The sequence below is a fragment of the Oncorhynchus kisutch genome, unplaced genomic scaffold, assembly GCF_002021735.2.
Source record: "Oncorhynchus kisutch isolate 150728-3 unplaced genomic scaffold, Okis_V2 scaffold822, whole genome shotgun sequence".
Lineage (NCBI taxonomy): Eukaryota > Metazoa > Chordata > Actinopteri > Salmoniformes > Salmonidae > Oncorhynchus > Oncorhynchus kisutch.
Genome location: NW_022262767.1, coordinates 51,323 through 72,768, shown reverse-complemented (window position 1 = coordinate 72,768; position 21,446 = coordinate 51,323). Strand labels below are relative to the sequence as shown.

Below are 21,446 nucleotides of genomic sequence, written 5' to 3'. Positions count from 1 at the left end.
CCAGTATCAGTACAAGTCCTTAGAGACCCAGTATCAGTACAAGTCCTTAGAGACCCAGTATCAGTACAAGTCCTTAGAGACCCAGTATCAGTACAAGTCCTTAGAGACCCAGTATCAGTACAAGTCCTTAGAGACCCAGTATCAGTACAAGTCCTTAGAGACCCAGTATCAGTACAAGTCCTTAGAGACCCAGTATCAGTACAAGTCCTTAGAGACCCAGTATCAGTACAAGTCCTTAGAGACCCAGTATCAGTACAAGTCCTTAGAGACCCAGTATCAGTACAAGTCCTTAGAGACCCAGTATCAGTACAAGTCCTTAGAGACCCAGTATCAGTACAAGTCCTTAGAGACCCGGTCAGTACAAGTCCTTAGAGACCCAGTATCAGTACAAGTCCTTAGAGACCCAGTATCAGTACAAGTCCTTAGAGACCCAGTATCAGTACAAGTCCTTAGAGACCCAGTATCAGTACAAGTCCTTAGAGACCCAGTATCAGTACAAGTCCTTAGAGACCCAGTATCAGTACAAGTCCTTAGAGACCCAGTATCAGTACAAGTCCTTAGAGACCCAGTATCAGTACAAGTCCTTAGAGACCCAGTATCAGTACAAGTCCTTAGAGACCCAGTATCAGTACAAGTCCTTAGAGACCCAGTATCAGTACAAGTCCTTAGAGACCCAGTATCAGTACAAGTCCTTAGAGACCCAGTATCAGTACAAGTCCTTAGAGATGTGTTCAACATTTGGATGTAGGCTAATCTCTGGTTGTTGAAGGGGTTAAACTGCTTGGATGTAGGCTAATCTCGGGTTGTTGAAGGGGTTAAGATGCTTGGATGTAGGCTAATCTCTGGTTGTTGAAGGGGTTAAACTGCTTGGATGTAGGCTAATCTCTGGTTGTTGAAGGGGTTAAACTGCTTGGATGTAGGCTAATCTCGGGTTGTTGAAGGGGTTAAACTGCTTGAAAACCAGACAGTGTTGGGTTGTGTCATCCTGCAACATCCCAACCATAACTAAGTAACATGACTTTTGTTTTAGTGATAGTGAAGAGGACACAGTGTACACCTGACCCATCTGACCCCCCCCTCCCTCATGTTACGGGGTGAGAGTAGGGCAGAATGGGGAGGGTTGGGCCTCTTCAGCTGTCACTCATCACAGGGGGGTGTTTCCTGTCTGTCTGAGACGGTCACCTCTCTGCCCAGCGAGTGTCCTGTCTGAGAACACAAACACAAACACTCGCATCTTTCATAGCGAGCTATCGAGGGACTGAGCGGAGGGACACAGTATATGCAGGTTGGCCACCAGGCAGACAGTCAGAATAGTGCACTAGTCATATCTATCAGCAATCAAATACTGTATCCCACCTAGACATGACCAGGCAGGTTGGCCACCAGGCAGACAGTCAGAATAGTGCACTAGTCATATCTATCAGCAATCAAATACTGTATCCCACCTAGACATGACCAGGCAGGTTGGCCACCAGGCAGACAGTCAGAATAGTGCACTAGTCATATCTATCAGCAATCAAATACTGTATCCCACCTAGACATGACCAGGCAGGTTGGCCACCAGGCAGACAGTCCGAATAGTGCACTAGTCATATCTATCAGCAATCAAATACTGTATCCCACCTAGACATGACCAGGCAGGTTGGCCACCAGGCAGACAGTCAGAATAGTGCACTAGTCATATCTATCAGCAATCAAATACTGTATCCCACCTAGACATGACCAGGCAGGTTGGCCACCAGGCAGACAGTCAGAATAGTGCACTAGTCATATCTATCAGCAATCAAATGCTGTATCCCACCTAGACATGACCAGGCAGGTTGGCCACCAGGCAGACAGTCAGAATAGTGCACTAGTCATATCTATCAGCAATCAAATGCTGTATCCCACCTAGACATGACCAGGCAGGTTGGCCACCAGGCAGACAGTCAGAATAGTGCACTAGTCATATCTATCAGCAATCAAATACTGTATCTCGCAATGGAATGCTGTATCTCGCAATTTCTTGGTTTGCAATGTGTCACAACTTCAGTAAAGAAATAACAATCAATGAATAGGCTAGGATATTGAGATAAGGGAGATGCAACACTCGTCTTTCACACAGTCACACACAGTATCTTGCCATGTGTATGGCTTGGCTTCATGCTGGTCACAGCGTGGTTGCCAGGGCATCAACAGTTGAGTCACTTCAAAGCTCTTAGTTGTTACTTTTTGCTTCTACGTAAATAATTAAGTTTTTCGGTTTAATTTCGTTTAAACTTTTTAACGTTCACACCCCTACTTTTAGCTCAGGTCGTCAGTGGTACATCATCCTTGCTAATTAAAGCATCAATTTGCCGTAACGACAGACACCTAATATTCCCCTCTGACCTCTCTGTTTTCCTCCCTTTCTCTCTGTCCCTCCCCATGGTGTCACTCAGCCTGTAAATAATCTGACCATTACACCATCGCCCAGCTCCCCCCTAATCACCAGTCAGTCTGCCCTGTGTCTCTAAAATATAATGGCTGTTCACCGCGTTAATGGCTAACACTGACGACCCCACAATGGTGAGGAAGGGGGTTAAGAGGCCACAGCTGCTACTGCTAACAGAGGCTCTACGTTTCTCTCCCTCAGGCCCCCGGATTAACCGTGTGTGTGTTCGTGTGCACTTTCCAAGAACTCAACAATGTCTCTCCTTGAATCAACAACATCAGTTTTTCAATCAGTGGTTGTCAGTCAGTTTATGGCAGCCATTTTTAATTTACACCATTCTGACCAGAGTGTTTCTGTTTCAGAGCTATGTGACCGAGCAGAATGCTTTTTGATGTCCACTCATTAACAGGATATCCTTCCACCACTGGCTCGGACTGTGATTGTTTTCTTGGGCACCTCACGACCTGGGTAAACAGTCTGGTTGGCAAAGTGGCTGGCACTTAGTTTTGTTCAGTGTTAGTCTTAGTTTCCTCCCTGAGTCCCCGTCTCTATCGTCCACTACAGCATGAGTCAGTCTCTCTGCCTGTATTGCACTGTAGCTAGGAGCTCTAACTGCTATCTGAGCTTGTTTTCAGTACATTAGGACTATCACCAGCTCTCCTAGCTGTAGTCTGGGGCTTCTTCTGTCAGTGGATACTGCCTCACTGTATCAGCCCTGGTGAGACATTCAGATGGCATGTAGGTTCTGTTTGTGTCTGTAATGATGAATGGAATATCTATAAGACACTGGGAGGTAACAGGGCGGTGTCTGTTACCATGGTGCCTGTTTTCATTTCTGTGTTGAGGGATATTGGTCGGTACTAGGTGTCAGGACCTTGGATCTCTCCTTCTCTCTCCCTCTTACGCTCCGTCACCCTCGCTTTATCTCTGTTTCTCTCCCTCTCCCTCCTGTCTCATTAAAGATGTCTGTTATCCCATCACTGCCAGGGGGTGCTGTGGCCTTAGTGTTGTCAACCTGTCTGTGGCTTGGCCCGAGGACACCCAGCAGTAAAGTCCTGGCTCCACTTCACTGCCTGACGCCCTGACCTCCTCCTCTTGGCTCCTCTCACTCACACATGGTGAGGGGGAGAGAGAGGGGGGAAAAGGCTGGGTATTTACTGCTGGCCATTTCATCTGACAGGACATTACAGGCCATTAGCTAAGAGGAACATGGATATGATGAGGGTGTTGGGATGAGCTACGGCCTGCCGATACGGACAGTCCAGGACCTCGGGAAGATGTGATGGAGAATCACAGTGGAGCCTGCACGGAGCCTAATAGTGCCTCAAGTTGGTGCATGTTCTTAGATTAATTAACATTAACGCTCCATTTAATTAAAAAAACTATTAAATCCATCAATTAATGATCAACATTTACTTGAAAATTGCATTGATATTTTACAATTCACTCCCTAAAGCATAAAAATGATTCTCCAGCTCTTGTCTTACAGGCACTATATTGAGAGCAGATTTATTCGCTACCCCATGAAGTCATGTTCAACACTATATACGTGGTGTTCTAAACCCGACTCATGTATCCAGTCCAAACAAAACAACCCAGACACACCCATATAGATATTTAGGTGTGAGGGCCACTGCACTCAGTTTGTCAACCCAGGTTCCATTTTGGTGCCTTTGTCTCCATGCAGGCCCCAGCAGTTTTAGAAAGAAGACACCCGGTCCTTCATATGACGTGTCATGCGGACGGGCCTTTTCGCATGTTTGCGGAATATCACGGCCACTCTGCTAACGCCAGTCTGGCAGCGGGTCGTAACCCGAGCCCCCACCGAGCTGACGCAGTGTGTGTAAATTAAACGCGTCCCCCTCCTTTCTCTCTCTCTCTCTCTTCTGACCTCATTCTTTTTCACCTCGCAAATAATACAAGTTGACGTATTCCATTGTTAATAGACGGCCCAGTGCGATGTTTACCACCAAGGTAGTAATGCCAGTTGGGGTGGAGGGTTTAAGGGGAGCCTGCAATCCCAGACAGTTGATTTGTAAAAGACTGTGACACCTAATCCTGCTACCGTGTGGTGGGATCAGCACCTCTGCGCACACAGACACACATACAGAATGAGTATATAGACTGTTTAACAAGGTCCCTGAACGTCGGGGAACCTCAGGGGTCCGTGCCAGGACCAGCTCCAATGTGCAACAATAATCCCCTTCTCCACATCATAGGTTAATATTTGGGGATGTGGGATAACGGTGGGGATGCTAGCAGCAAGGCTCCTCCTTGGCTGGCCTTGTTTCAGTCGGGGTGCTGCTGTGCTGTGCAGGATGGACAGGACACCGACGGTACTGCTCTCAGAGCAGGCATGCTCAGAATGTATTCTTAGCCCCTGTCTTCCTATCAGTCATTGGAGAAAGGTTGGAGGGTAACAAATAAAGAGGTAACCTGTCTGCTGGTGCTGTCTGCACTAGCCGCTGTTTACCACAGGAGCCGGGGATAATTTTAGAACCAGAGAGAGAGAGATCCCATATTTACACCTTGGGGGCTGGCTGACCTTGCCATTAACTGGGTAGAAGACGCTGTACACCCCAGACTGAAAGAGAGACCAAGAGAGGAACTCCTACTGCACAAAAACTAGATGACAGTCTGCTAAGAGAAGACTGTATAGAAAGGGAGAGTAGACCGGACTGGAGGAGAGTAGACCGGACTGGAGGAGAGTAGACCGGACTGGAGGAGAGTAGACCGGACTGGAGGAGAGTAGACCGGACTGGAGGAGAGTAGACCGGACTGGAGGAGAGTAGACCGGACTGGAGGAGAGTAGACCGGACTGGAGGAGAGTAGACCGGACTGGAGGAGAGTAGACCGGACTGGAGGAGAGGAGACCGGACTGGAGGAGAGGAGAGGAGACTGGATGGGAGGAGAGGAGACAAGAAGAACAACTAAGAGAGAGAAGCAGAATACAAAGTGAAAGAGAGTAGTTAAAGAGAGATTGAAGAGATCCAGGCTGTAGCCGAGAGGCTGTTCCCCAGAGGAGGAGCTGCAGTAGCTGGCCGGGGCTGGTCCCAGGGCTGGCAGGGCTGGTCCTACTGCTCCTCCACACCTCCTCCTCCATCCCCACCCCCTTTTTCTATTTCTTCTCCTCCTACCCTGTGCTGTGCACAGTGGGGTGATGAACTCACAGACAGAGCCTGGGAGTGCCAGAAAAACTTTTAGGAACTTCTCCGTAACGCTTCGAGACCGAGAGGCTCTGGCAGCAACAGCAAGCGACGTCGCTGGAGAGCTCTGAAAGACGACCCACCAAGCTGCAACGGGACGCTCCGTCTGTCCGCTCACTAAACTCACACGGGCTGGCAGAGTGCCTTAACAGCACTTCCCAGAAGGGGAAAACTTTTGTTTTTGTTTGTTTGTCGTTCTACCGGAACAGTGGCGGTGTTTGCAGCGGCACTCTGCAAGGACCAGTCCCCCTCTCTCAACATGAGTCGCTGGCTGAAATGCACCTCCATGTACTTTGTAGGTATTCTTGTTCTTTTAGAGAGTAAGGACATTTCTAATGACACTTGTTAAAAGTATCCTGAGGCCATTGGGACCTAACTACTGTGGTTGGCTTAGGACCTAACTACTGTGGTTGGCTTAGGACCTAACTACTGTGGTTGGCTTAGGACCTAACTACTGTGGTTGGGTTAGGACCTAACTACTGTGGTTGGCTTAGGACCTAACTACTGTGGTTGGCTTAGGACCTAACTACTGTGGTTGGGTTAGGACCTAACTACTGTGGTTGGCTTAGGACCTAACTACTGTGGTTGGCTTAGGACCTAACTACTGTGGTTGGGTTAGGACCTAACTACTGTGGTTGGGTTAGGACCTAACTACTGTGGTTGGGTTAGGACCTAACTACTGTGGTTGGGTTAGGACCTAACTACTGTGGTTGGGTTAGGACCTAGCTACTGGGGTTGGGTTAGGACCTAGCTACTGGTTTTGGGTTGGGACCTAGCTACTGGTTTTGGGTTGGGACCTAGCTACTGTGGTTGGGTTGGGACCTAGCTACTGTGGTTGGGTTGGGACCTAGCTACTGTGGTTGGGTTGGGACCTAGCTACTGTGGTTGGGTTGGAACCTAGCTACTGTGGTTGGGTTAGGACCAAGCTACTGTGGTTGGGTTAGGACTTAGCTACTGTGGTTGGGGTGGGACCTAGCTACTGGGGTTGTGTTAGGACCTAGCTACTGGGGTTGTGTTAGGACCTAGCTACTGTGGTTGGGTTAGGACCTAGCTACTGGGGTTGGGTTAGGACCTAGCTACTGGCGTTGGATTAGGACCTAGCTACTGGCGTTGGGTTAGGACCTAGCTACTGGGGCTGGGTTAGGACCTAGCTACTGGGGCTGGGTTAGGACCTAGCTACTGGGGCTGGGTTAGGACCTAGCTACTGGGGCTGGGTTAGGACCTAGCTACTGGGGCTGGGTTAGGACCTAGCTACTGGGGCTGGGCTAGGACCTAGCTACTGGGGCTGGGTTAGGACCTAGCCACTGTGGTTCCTGAATACTGAGTAAGCATGGTGTTGAAACAGCAGGAAGGAGTGAGCTGTGACTTACAGCTTCTTCTTCTCTCACAAACCTAAAGGAACTCTGTGAATCTGCCCTACATTCCCCAGGAGAATTCCTTCATCAACCCAGAGGCACAGTGGCCTGTTTTAACTCGTTATCAAGTTCCATTCTTTACGTTTTTAGTTTTGAACTTGCATTCTGATAATACTAATATGTATTAGGTACATGTTGACGCTTAATGTTGGAGGGAGACAAATTGAATGCAAAATAGGCCTATCATCTATCTGCAATATATATATCTTTGCCAGCCAGTGTGAGTTGAGTGAGCGCACAGACACAGCGTCCTGTTGCAGTTTGGTGGGGTTATTTATTTATTTATTTTTACAAATTCCTTTGTGATGTGTGTTTACGTGTTGTTGTATCCAGGAACAGGCAGAGAACTGTCCTTTCTCGGTCTCTATGCAGGCTTTAGCCACAGCTTTCTGTTTTCTTGGATCCCTCTACTCCAGTGCCTGTGTTCTGTCCAAGAGGGGTCCTTTCTTGCAGAAGAACTAGCCGTTCCCATGCTCTGTGTCCAGGCACTCTCAGAAATGCTTTGCTTCAGAATGGAACTGCACTATCTTGGCATAAATCATTGAGGCTAACCTCAATCCAGTCTATAGTCCCTCTGGGAATTCTAAAAGTTATGTTTGAAATGTTGATCTGTCCAGACTCCTTGAATTATGACAAGTTTCCCTGACCCGTATGTTGTAAAGGCGAGGTATCTGTGTTGTGTTGACGTTGTGCCCTCTCTCTCTCCCAGAACACAGACTGGAACAAGTATGACGACCGGCTGATGAAGGCGGTGGAACGGGGCGAGGTGGACAAGGTGGCGGCCGTGCTCAGCAAGAAGGGCATCATCCCCACTAAGCTGGACATGGAGGGACGATCCGCGTGAGTAACGTGTGCTCACACAAACACTGCATCCATGCATGAACACATGCATACACGTGTATACAGAAGTCTACAGACACACACAGTCCCACAGGAACATATGGACCAGTAAGCACTACACTATCCCACACAATAAGTTGTCTCAACCAATAGCGCGACATGTCTGGCAATGCAAACGGTCTCTCATTCCAAGCATAGTAAATAGCACTAGTCTCCTTCAAACTGCTAGGAATGCCAACATACTTGTCTGGTTCACTTATTAACTTCTAACAGTTGAAAACAGAGCTGAGAACTGTTGTAGTACTAGATAATGTTATTCAGCATATGGTCAGATGCTGGCCTCTCTCCTCTCGCCGCTCGCCTCTCCTCTCCCCTCTCTCCGCTCCCCTCTCACTGCTCGCCTCTCGCCGCTCGCCTCCCCACCCCCCTCTCTCACGTCTCCCTTCTCACCCCTCTCCCACCCTGTTCTGAGATCATAGATATCAGTTGTCCTCCATGCCAGTCCCCATGTTGGAGAGGCTTGTGAAGCCACATTCAAACACCAAGTCTCCCCTCTGTATAGCTAGATACACACACATCCAGTCGACTGTGCCAGTAGAGAGTTCAGAGAACTCTGTGGTAAACTGTATGTCACACACTGCTTGATCTTACTGGCCTGGAGCGGCTGTCACTCTGGCCAGGAAGTGACTCAGAGCAAACAGATTTGAGCCACAGTTGATGTTTATGATACACAATGACAGTTGGGGAACATGCTGTAATTCAAGGGTCAGGTTGTCAAGAGTAAACTAGTATTTTATCTAGAATGGTGGGTGGATGAAGTCGGGATGGCCAGTATTTTAGGATTTAAAATGCTGGGACCTTTTTTAGAATAGTTCTTTTTGGATGGCTCACCACCGGCAATATTGGATCGGTTATGTGTCCTCTAAGAATGTCACCCATCCACCACTGGAAGGTCTATATAAAAGCTGTTAAGTCAGAATTGTTTTCCTGCCTGACATAAATGTAACCAGATTCCAACGCTGGTGTTTTAGGTAGCTAGTCCCCCTCGGCTTAATTCCAGCTATGTGAAGTAGTCGCCTGTCTCTGATCCATGCTTCAGGTTCGTTTTGAGCCCCGGCTTTGTTGCGACCTCGATGGAGAGAACTGGACATTTCAGAAGCTGTGGGGCTGAGTATTTTCAGTAGTGTATGAAATTCTCCCACACCAGTGTCTGTGACACACTCGTGCACACATACACACTCGTGCACACATACACACTCGTGCACACATACACACTCGTGCGAGCACACACACTTGCACACGTACACACATTCACTTGCGCACGCGCACACACCAAGGAGAGAAGGGCTTGTCTCATAATAAGGTGCTGGAATTTCTCAGGGCTAAATCAAGTGCGTCTGGCTGGCGTGGAAGACGCCACCCTGCATTACAGCGAGGAACTGGAGCTTGTTGTACTAAGCACTGTCCTGACACACGATGCTCACTGGTCACCTTCAATGTTGTTGGCTTAAAGACAACCGTGGCGAGAACAGAACCAGTTCTGTGTCAAACTGCGTCCATCACATAAACTGGAGAATAAGGAAACCCCAGCTCACTGGTCACAACCATCTGTTGATTCAGCTTAGCTTTAGTTCTAATGTATAACCTGGGCCATGCATAACATCCTAATGTATAACCTGGCCCATACATAACATCCTAATATATAACCTGGGCCACGCATAACATCCTAATGTATAACCTGGGCCATACATAACATCCTAATGTATAACCTGGGCCATACATAACATCCTAATATATAACCTGGGCCATACATAGCATCCCTATATATAACCTGGGCCATACATAACATCCTAATGTATAACCTGGGCCATACATAACATCCTAATGTATAACCTGGGCCATACATAACATCCTAATGTATAACCTGGGCCATACATAACATCCTAATGTATAACCTGGGCCATACATAGCATCCTACTATATAACCTGGCCCATACATAACATCCTAATGTATAACCTGGGCCATACATAACATCCTAATATATAACCTGGGCCATACATAACATTTACATTTTAGTCATTTAACAGACGCTCTTAGTCAGCTCGGGGGTTCGAACCTGCAACTCTTAACCCTAATAACGTCATAATATATGAACTGGGCCACACAACATACCATCCTTGTGTGTGATCACTTCTGTCTCCAGACAGACCTCAAAGCCACTGGAGGACGATGCTGGACAGTAATCATGGTCTGCCTGTTCTGCCCCATGGGGAGGATTAATTACTGGGTATAATCCCTCATCTTTAATTTAGTGTGTTTTTATAATCCCTGATGTGTAATTTAGTTTCCTGGATTAGGCTCCCCAGTGTTGATCTAATGATATCACCTCTAACGAGTGCAGAGATCCACAGCTGAACAAATAGTGTGGCTGTATCTCCACATTGCACACGCTCATGATGTAGGCTAGCCTAGCCTTAACTACTGCCCCTGATGAAGTGGGCTAGCCTAGCCTTAGCTACTGCCCCTGGTGAGACGGGCTAGCCTAGCGTTAACTACTGCCCCTGATGCGGCGGGCTAGCCTAGAGTTAACTACTGCCCCTGATGAAGTGGGCTAGCCTAGCGTTAACTACTGCCCCCGATGAGGCGGGCTAGCCTAGCGTTAACTACTGCCCCTGATGAGGCGGGCTAGCCTAGCTTTAACTACTGCCCCTGGTGAGGCGGGCTAGCCTAGCGTTAACTACTGCCCCTGATGAAGCGGGCTAGCCTAGCCTTAGCTACTGCACCTGGTGAGGCGGGCTAGCCTAGCGTTAACTACTGCCCCTGATGAGGCGGGCTAGCCCAGCGTTAACTACTGCCCCTGATGAGGCGGGCTAGCCTAGCGTTAACTACTGCCCCTGGTGAGGCGGGCTAGCGTTAACTACTGCTCCCAGTCATTTGCACTTGTGATAGCTGATTAAGTGTTAGCGCAGAGGGAAGGGCCTCAGCTCCAGCTGGAGTTCAGTGAGTGGTGGTTCCTTGATTGTATGGAGCTGGGGATATTGATTTCTGTAGTTTTTTTATGCCATTGGGCAGTGTTTCTCAATCCATTCCTGAACGGTCTCATGGTGTGTGCGTTTGTTCTAGCCCAGCGCTAACACAACTGATTTCAACTAGTCACCTAATCACCTACACCTTGATTAGGCCTCATTAAATCAGCTGTGCTAAAACTAAAATGTGCAGGAATGGATATAGAAACGGGTCCTATACCAGCCCACATGATCCTCTCTACTCTGTCCGTCTCGGGATAAACACAGCCTCCATATCCTGTGTAGACTGGACGGACGGAGCTGAAAGACACTTAAGGAGCCATCTGGTGCCAAGATGAAATGACATGTCTGTGATCTCGTTAATGACCCGGTGTTTGGTGTCTCACACTGAGTTAATGTCTCCCCCCCCCCCCCCCCCCACACACACACACACACACACACACACACACACACACACACACACACACACACAGACGGGCCGTTTTCTCTCAGATCAAATCTAAATCCGCATAATTACTCTGGACAAAGGGATAGTGAAAGAGTGAGAGAGGGACAGCTAAAAGGAGTGGTAGAAAGAGAGCGAGACCTGTCATTCTATCAATCTAAACAAAAAGCCACCGCAGGTCAAATTAAAGCTCAGAGCCTCCATTAAAACGACATCTTCTTCTTCTGTGCTTTTGTGAGTTTCTATTATTTGATTTCCTGTGCCATTTCTCCCATCAGACAAGTTTGGCACTTGGCACCTTTCATGTCATTATGTTTAAGTCTGCAGTTATTTTCGTCTTGACCTCCTTCACCCTCCTCCTCCAGTCCACATACAGAAAATGTCAGCCTGTCAGTTATACTTTGAACAATCCCAGGATCCCAGATGGGTTTGAATAGGTCATTATACTCACTGCTTAATGTGAGGAGGATTGATACAATCGAAGCCCTGTTTTACTTGAGCAGCATTCAGAGGAGAGTTCTAGAAGGCCAGTTACACAAGCAGTGGTCCTGCAAGTCAAAGTGCAAGTCAGTGTATACAGTAGGCAATAGAGGCTATGACCATGTGGAACTGTGTTACAGCCATTCTATCATCTACTTTTGCAAGTTCAGACGATTATAAAGTTTATACAAAGTTATTTTTGGCATTTATCACATCTCACACGTCCACCTAATGCAAAACAACCATACAGTACATACTGAAACCTCTTCTCACCATGCAGTGCATACTGAAACCTCTTCTCACCATGCAGTGCATACCGAAACCTCTTCTCACCATACAGCGCATACTAAAACCTCTTCTCACCATGCAGTGCATACTGAAACCTCTTTTCACCATGCAGTGCATACTGAAACCTCTTTTCGCCATGCAGTACATACTGAAACCTCTTCTCGCTATGCAGTGCATACTGAAACCTCTTCTCGCTATGCAGTGCATACTGAAACCTCTTCTCACCATGCAGTACATACTGAAACCTCTTCTCACCATGCAGTACATACTGAAACCTCTTCTCGCCATGCAGTACATACTGAAACCTCTTTTCACCATGCAGTACATACTGAAGCTTCTGATTCTCAAAGAACAAAACGCCGCCCTCCCAAAGCATCCCTTCTAGATCCCAATAGCATTGTTGTGACATGGCAACAGTTTAGTTATTCAAACAGATTCCTGAATCCATTTGTCCAACAAGACTAATGTTGTGCTTAGTTGGCGTGTCACCGGTTATCCACAGCGCTGCAGGCATATATATGGCTTACAGGCCCCGGGTTCAAGGTCTCCGGCTGCAGACTGAGTTTCTCAAGCGCCATCAACGCAGCTTTTAATAACGGCGCCTGAGACGAGGTGTCAGGACGCCTGTCTCCTTGGAGGATCCTTCAAGGTTAATGCATAAACAAGTTGCGGGCTGTGAGGCGTATTGGTTTACAAACAGATGTTTTTCCTGTATGTGTGGGGCCGGGGCATGGCTGGGGAAACTGATGGATGTGGGTCAGGAAGAGGGACACGGTCGATGTGTTAAGAGTGGCTAACAAGTGACCAACTAATCCAGGGTTTAGGTTGTTCAAACAAACCCAGGGATGTTAAGGGGGATATTTGTTGAAGATTTAAGTGACAAAGATGGAGGACCTTAAAAGGGAGGGGAAACGGGAGAATAGAGGATCAGGGAGAAAAGAGGATCAGGGATTTAACAGGAGAAAAGAGGGCCAGGGATTAAACGGGAGATTAGAGGGCCAGGGATTAAACGGGAGAATAGAGGGCCAGGGATTAAACGGGAGAATAGAGGGCCAGGGATTAAACGGGAGAATAGAGGGCCAGGGATAAAAACGGGAGAATAGAGGGCCAGGGATTAAACGGGAGAATAGAGGGCCAGGGATTAAACGGGAGAATAGAGGGCCAGGGATTAAACGGGAGAATAGAGGGCCAGGGATTAAACGGGAGAATAGAGGGCCAGGGATTAAACGGGAGAATAGAGGGCCAGGGATTATACGCTAAACAGTGTTAGTCATGTTTGCAGTAGTGTAGATATTATCCTTTTCGCGATGATGATCATGACGGGTATTTGATAGCTTCGCTGCCTTAACAATCCCTTATGGGTTGTTGGATCCCATTTTGTGTCTAATGTGAAAATGCTCTTCAAGAACTTGTCGTCCTGCTGCCTCATAGTTTTTACGGGTCTAAGGTTTCTGCACCCAGAATGCTGATCTAGCCGATAGGGTTAGCCAGCATCAATTTACAGAGTTCTTTTCTCTGGCTCCATAAAACACTCTTTCACTTCACCCTTCTCCAAGCGTCTCCAAACCTGCTCGTACCCCCGACCTACTGCGCTTTCCCTCCCTTCACACGCTCTCTCCATCTCTCAACGCAGGTTCCACCTCTCTGCAACCAGGGGCCACCTGGACTGTCTCAATCTCATCCTGGGCCACAGCGTTGACCTCACGGCCACCGATGCCACCGGTGAGAGAAAGACATGAAGTTCATGGTTATACATTTACATGTTAGTCATTTAGCAGACACTCTTATCCAGAGAGACTTACATGTTAGTCATTTAGCAGACGCTCTTATCCAGAGAGACTTACATGTTAGTCATTTAGCAGATGCTCTTATCCAGAGACTTACATGTTAGTCATTTAGCAGATGCTCTTATCCAGAGAGACTTACATGTTAGTCATTTAGCAGACGCTCTTATCCAGAGAGACTAACATGTTAGTCATTTAGCAGACGCTCTTATCCAGAGAGACTAACATGTTAGTCATTTAGCAGACGCTCTTATCCAGAGAGACTCACATGTTAGTCATTTAGCAGACGCTCTTATCCAGAGAGACTTACATGTTAGTCATTTAGCAGACACTCTTATCCAGAGAGACTTACATGTTAGTCATTTAGCAGACACTCTTATCCAGAAAGACTTACATGTTAGTCATTTAGCAGATGCTCTTATCCAGAGAGACTTACATGTTTGTCATTTAGTAGACTCTCTTTTCCAGAGAGACTTACATGTTAGTCATTTAGCAGATGCTCTTATCCAGAGAGACTTACATGTTAGTCATTTAGCAGATGCTCTTATCCAGAGAGACTTACATGTTAGTCATTTAGCAGATGCTCTTATCCAGAGAGACTTACATGTTAGTCATTTAGCAGATGCTCTTATCCAGAGAGACTTACATGTTAGTCATTTAGCAGATGCTCTTATCCAGAGAGACTTACAGTAGTGAGTAAATACATTTTTGTACTGCTCCCCCATAACCCTGGCATTGCAAGCACCTATGCATGGTGCGCTACAGAACAGTCCATAGGAGAGCGTTTCCACCAAGCCCATCTTTGGTGAAATCTTTCTAAGGGACGCGGATGTCGATTTAAGACAGCCTCTGCCAGAACACAAATATACTGAACAAAAATATAAAGGCAACATGCAACAATTTCATTGATTTTACTGAGTTACAGTTCATATGAGGAAATCAGTCCATTTAAATAAATTAATTAGGCCCTAATCTATGGATTTCACTTGACTGGGAATACAGATATGCATCTATTAGTGACAGATATCTCAGGATCTCATCACGGTATTTTTGTCCTTTCAAATTGCCATTGATAAAATGCAATTGTGTTCGTTGTCTGTAGTTTATACCCGTCCATACCAGAACTCCACTGCCACCATGGGGCACTCTGTTCACAATGTTGATATCAGCAAACCGCTGGCCCGCACAATGCCATACACGTGGTCTGCGGTTGTGAGGCCAATTGGACGTACTGCATAATTATCTAAAACGATGTCAATTATCTGGCAACCGTTCTGATGGACATTCCTGCAGTCAGCATACTAATTGTACACTGCCTCAAAACATGAGACATCTGTGACATTGTGTGACAAAACTGCACATGTTAGTGGCCCTTTATTGTCCCCAGCACAAGGTACACCTGTGTAATGATCATGCTGTTAATTCAGCTTCTTGATATGCCACATCTGCCAGGTGGATGGATTATTTTGGCAAAGGAGAAATGCTCACTAAGAGGGATATAACCAAATTTGTGCAAATCATTTGAGAGAAATAATATTTTTGTGCGTATGGAACATTTCTGGGATGTTTTATTTCACCTCATGAAACATGGGACCAACACATGACATGTTGCGTTTATATTTTTGTTCAGTGTAGATTATGGAAGATATTGATTTAGTGTGTTGCTGATCTCCTGACTTGTTTTCTTACAGGTAAAAACGCCCTTCATCTAGCTTCCAGAAATGGCCAGTCGCTTTGTGTGCAGAAGCTATTGCAGGTACAGTCACTTAAAACAACGGCCTCCATTCACATGAACTTACCTGTGTTATCTGTGCATCATGAAACGGATATCTGACCAAAATGTGCCGCAACATGTACTTTTGGGGATTAGTTGCCAGGTGTCAGGGGTGGTTTCAGATTAAATCTAGTCCGGGACTAAAATACCAAAATTACCAAAATTACTAAAAGTATGTGGACACCCTTTCAAATGAGTGGATTCAGCTATTTCGGCCACACCGTTGCTGACAGGTGTATAAAATAGAGTGCGTAGTCATGCAATCTCCATAGACAAACATTGGCAATAGTTTCCCGTATTTGAAGAGTTCTTTGAGCTATTTGAATTTCATCGTGGTATCGTCATAGGATGCCACCTTTCCACAAGTTAGTTTATCATATTTCTGCTTTGCTAGAGCTGCCTTGGTCAATTGTAACTGCTGTTATTGTGAAGTGGAAAAATCTAAGATCAACAACAGCTCAGCTGCGAAGTGGTAGGCAACACAAGCTCACAGAAGGACTGTCGAGTGCTGAAGCACACATCGCCTAAAAATCACCTGTCCTCGGACTCCCTACCAAGTTCCAAGCTGCCTCTGGAAGCAATGTCGGCACAATAACTGTTTTTCGGGAACTTCATGAAATGGGTTTCCATGGCCGAGCAGCCGCACGCACACGCAATGCCAAGCGTCAGCTGGAGTGGTGTAAAGCTCGCCGCCATTGGACTCTGGAGCAGTGGAAACACGTTCTCTGGAGTGATGAATCACACTTCACCATCTGTCAGTCCGGCGGACATAATCTAGGTTTGGTGGATGCCAAGAGAGAACGCTACCTGCCTGAATGCATAGTGACAACTGGTGGAGAGGGTGGAGGATAAATAATGGTCTGGGACTGTTATTCATGGTTTGGGCTAGTCCCCTTAGTTCCAGTGAAGGGAAATCTTAACGCTACAGCACACAAAGACATTCTAGATAACTCTGTGCTTCCAACTTTGTAGCAACATTTTGGGAAGTTTCAGCATGATAATGCCCCTGTGTACAAGTAAGGTCCATACAGAAATGTTTAGTCGATCGGTGTGGAATAACTTTACTGGCCTGCACAGAGCCCTGACCTCAACCCCATCAAACACCTTTGGGATGAATTGGAATGCTGACTGGGAGCCAGGCCTAATTGCCCAAAATCTGTGCTCAACCTCACTAATGCTCTTGTGGCTGAATGGAACCAATGCCCACAGCAATGTTCCGGCATCTAGTGGAAAGCCTTCCCAGAAGAGTGGAGGCTATTATAGCAGCAAAACACCATATTAATGCCCATGATTTGGAATGAGATGTTTGATGAGCAGGTGTCCACATACTTTTGGCCATGTGGTGTACTATACATGTCTTGGAAACCGGTCCATAATGTTCAAGGTGCATTACCAATACTTCTCTCTCAGTTCTTTGAGGAATAAAATTTTTGTTGGTTTTACTCGCCAGACATCAGCTGCAGTGATATTGAAACATGTTTGAAATATATTTGATCTGTTTACAATGACTAAATTGTGCAATTGTAGGCTGAATGGTTGTTGAAGAACGCTGTTTTTGTTTGGCATAGCCCCTGATAATATGGCAACAGTAGCCCCTGATAGGGCAACAGTAGCAGTCTGTTGAGTTGCTATTAATTTATGTGTTTACAATAAGGCCCCGTGTTCAAACAAGCCACCGGCCACATTAAGTGCCGCCCCCCTGAAAGGAATGGCAGCTTACCAGCGGTGGTGTTGGTCGTGTTGACAAGGCTGCCCTCTCGCAAACCATGCCGTCATCGCGCTTGACATAGCAACCCAACTCCCGGGCCGAGGGGAAAATCCTACTTGCCCCCCGACCCCCACTAGAGGTGTAGAATTCCATGCCCCCCAACCCCTCCCGTACCTGTTATCTGACCTGGCTACTCGTTTTGGGACCTTGTTGCTAGAGAGAGCAGGGTTTTTCTAGTGGGCCCTGAGAAGGCCTGAGCTAGGAGACCTTAAAGGCCTGCTGTTGGCATTGAGCCTTAAACAGCTCTCTTGGCTGTCAATGCTACAGCATTATTATCAGCCTCTGTCTGACTGACTGTCTATGTCTGTGTGAGATGATATCACAGTGAACACTATGTTGATAGCCTTACGTGACTCTGCTGCAGAGACTCATCCAATTGGAGATGCAGATGCCAGGAAGATTCTGTCACTTTGATGCCATCCTCAAAGTCGGGACTCGGACGGGATTGAAATGACTCGTTGTATAGAAAAGCTATACCAAAACATTTCTCCCCTGAATGTTGCCATCCTGTTGTATATTAATAGACCTAATGGATTGCTCCCACAGAGTGTTCTTTTGAGAGATGCAAGCAGAAATGTAAGAAGAGTTTTGTCAGGGTGAGTGGCTCAGGTATTTAAGAGGCGTATTACATTTGAGGATTATTTGTGTGGTTTTGCAGCACAACTGTCCTGTGGGGAATGTGGACTTGCAGGGAAGGACCGCTCTACACGACGCTGGTGAGAAACAGTTTGGATCCTCCTCTCCTCTGTCATTACAGTAGATGCCTTTTACTTCTCTACTTTCTCTAATCTGGTGTAATGAGCTGCCCAAGAGATCCTAATGAACACTGGCAGACAGATGTCGGTACATAGATGTGCTTTGAATTGACGATTGATGACCCAATGCAGTATTACACTGTACGACATTCACTTCACATACTATCATGACAGGTTCCTGATAGATTGATAGGTTCCTGATAGATTGATAGGTTCCTGAGAGATTGATAGGAACATGATAGGTTCTTGGTAGATTGATAGGAATATGATAGATTGATAGAATGATAGGAACATGATGGAATGATCGGAACATGATAGAATAATAGAATCCTGACATAATCCTGATACATTGATAGGAACATGATGGAATGATAGGATCCTGATAGATTGATAGGAACATGATGGAATGATAGGATCCTGATAGATTGATAGGAGCATGATGGGATCCTGATGGATTGCTAGGAACATAATAGTTTGATAGGGACATGATAGATTGATAGGAACATGATAGATTGATAGAATGATAGTATCCTGATAGATTGATAGGAACATGATATATTGATAGAATGATACAATCCTGATAGAATGATAGGAACATGATATAATGATAGGAACATGATCGAATGATAGTATCCTGATAGATTGATAGGAACATGATAGATTGATACAATTCTGATAGAATGATAGGAACATGATAGAATGATAGGAACATGATAGAATGATAGGAACATGATAGAATGATAGGAACATGATAGAATGATAGGAACATGATAGAATGATAGTATCCCGATAGATTGATAGGAACATGATATAATGATAGGAACATGATAGAATGATAGTATCCTGGTAGATTGATAGGAACATGATAGAATGATACAATCCTGATAGAATGATAGGAACATGATATAATGATAGGAACACGATAGAATGATAGTATCCTGATATATTGATAGGAACATGATAGATTGATACAATTCTGATAGAATGATAGTATCCTGATAGATTGATAGGAACACGATAGATTAACACGTCTGCTCTTCAGTAATATGATCAGATTTTCTTGAATGTTCTCCACTTCCGATGCTTGAAGAGATTATTTGCTCTGATATAGAAATGACCTGTCAATACTACAGGAGCTCAATATGAGCTGAACAAAGTCCTTTAAGGCAAATATGAACACAAACACCCCATTCTGTCTCTTTGTAGTGCTGTACAACAACAACCTCCAGTACATTGGAATCACATATAGATTCACCTGTTGCCACATGTTTATCCTTACCGTACCTCTGCATGCGAGATGTAAACGTGCCAGGGTGAATGCCTGCTGCACAGGATTCATTTCTCATTACTATACCAGTCCCGTACTGAGCTCTGTGTTCATTACTATACCAGTCCTGTACTGAGCTCTGTGTTCATTACTATACCAGTCCCGTACTGAGCTCTGTGTTCATTACTATACCAGTCCCGTACTGAGCTCTGTGTTCATTACTATACCAGTCCCGTACTGAGATCTGTGTTCATTACTATACCAGTCCCGTACTGAGCTCTGTGTTCATTACTATACCAGTCCCGTACTGAGCTCTGTGTTCATTACTATACCAGTCCCGTACTGAGCTCTGTGTTCATTACTATACCAGTCCCGTACTGAGCTCTGTGCTCATTACTATACCAGTCCCGTACTGAGCTCTGTGCTCATTACTATACCAGTCCCGTACTGAGCTCTGTGCTCATTACTATACCAGTCCCGTACTGAGCTCTGTGCTCATTACTATACCAGTCCCGTACTGAGCTCTGTGTTCATTACTATACCAGTCCCGTACTGAGCTCTGTGCTCATTACTATACCAGTCCCGTACTGAGCTCTGTGTTCATTACTATACCAGTCCCGTACTGAGCTCTGTGCTCATTACTATACCAGTCCCGTACTGAGCTCTGTGCTCATTACTATACCAGTCCCGTACTGAGCTCTGTGCTCATTACTATACCAGTCCCGTACTGAGCTCTGTGTTCATTACTATACCAGTCCCGTACTGAGCTCTATGCTCATTACTATACCAGTCCCGTACTGAGCTCTGTGCTCATTACTATACCAGTCCCGTACTGAGCTCTGTGTTCATTACTATACCAGTCCCGTACTGAGCTCTGTGCTCATTACTATACCAGTCCCGTACTGAGCTCTGTGTTCATTACTATACCAGTCCCGTACTGAGCTCTGTGCTCATTACTATACCAGTCCCGTACTGAGCTCTGTGCTCATTACTATACCAGTCCCGTACTGAGCTCTGTGCTCATTACTATACCAGTCCCGTACTGAGCTCTGTGCTCATTACTATACCAGTCCCGTACTGAGCTCTGTGCTCATTACTATACCAGTCCCGTACTGAGCTCTGTGCTCATTACTATACCAGTCCCGTACTGAGCTCTGTGCTCATTACTATACCAGTCCCGTACTGAGCTCTGTGCTCATTACTATACCAGTCCCGTACTGAGCTCTGTGCTCATTACTATACCAGTCCCGTACTGAGCTCTGTGCTCATTACTATACCAGTCCCGTACTGAGCTCTGTGCTCATTACTATACCAGTCCCGTACTGAGCTCTGTGCTCATTACTATACCAGTCCCGTACTGAGCTCTGTGCTCATTACTATACCAGTCCCGTACTGAGCTCTGTGCTCATTACTATACCAGTCCCGTACTGAGCTCTGTGCTCATTACTATACCAGTCCCGTACTGAGCTCTGTGCTCATTACTATACCAGTCCCGTACTGAGCTCTGTGCTCATCATTTTGATGGCAAGAACCTGGAATGATGAAGGCACTGCTGTCCGTGTGCTTGCTGACGTGAAATAATGGTTTATTTGTGTGTCCAAGTGATGGCAGGCTGCTCCTCTAGCGTCAAACTACTGTGTGACAGCGGGGCCTCTGTAAACGCAAGTGATTTTGTGAGTATTGTTGTCCAATTCATTCACACCTATGCTGCTCTACATTTATCCTTAACGGACTACTGTAGTAATGAGATAATCATCACAGCCGTGAATCACTAGCTCTGTTCTCTCTGTGTGTGTGTGTGTGTGTGTGTGTGTACTGCAGGATGGGCGGACTCCTCTGGTGCTGGCTACCCAGATGTGCCATCCACACATCTGCCGGCTGCTGTTGGAGCGAGGGGCCGACATCGCCATCCGTGACAAACAGAACAAGTAAGCTGGTCCACCCAGGGTCCACAAAGCATCACAGCTAGCTACTAAATGACATG

The 21,446-nt window shown here is 46.2% G+C and overlaps 1 protein-coding gene across 2 annotated transcripts in view; it reads left to right on the top strand.

The window, feature by feature from the left end:
* The window catches only part of LOC109877980 (uveal autoantigen with coiled-coil domains and ankyrin repeats protein), a 74,324-nt gene that overhangs the window by 34,785 nt on the left and 18,093 nt on the right, over positions 1-21,446 (top strand). The window contains exons 1-7 of one of the 2 annotated variants that reach the window (XM_031816557.1): positions 5,308-5,914; positions 7,744-7,874; positions 13,748-13,836; positions 15,590-15,654; positions 18,099-18,156; positions 21,065-21,135; positions 21,284-21,390. In XM_031816557.1, the coding sequence (XP_031672417.1) occupies positions 5,879-5,914; positions 7,744-7,874; positions 13,748-13,836; positions 15,590-15,654; positions 18,099-18,156; positions 21,065-21,135; positions 21,284-21,390 (557 nt within the window). In that variant the 5' untranslated portion in view covers positions 5,308-5,878. Of the gene's footprint in view, positions 1-5,307; positions 5,915-7,743; positions 7,875-13,747; positions 13,837-15,589; positions 15,655-18,098; positions 18,157-21,064; positions 21,136-21,283; positions 21,391-21,446 lie in introns of those variants that run through there. The other variant, XM_031816556.1, reaches the window with a different exon arrangement.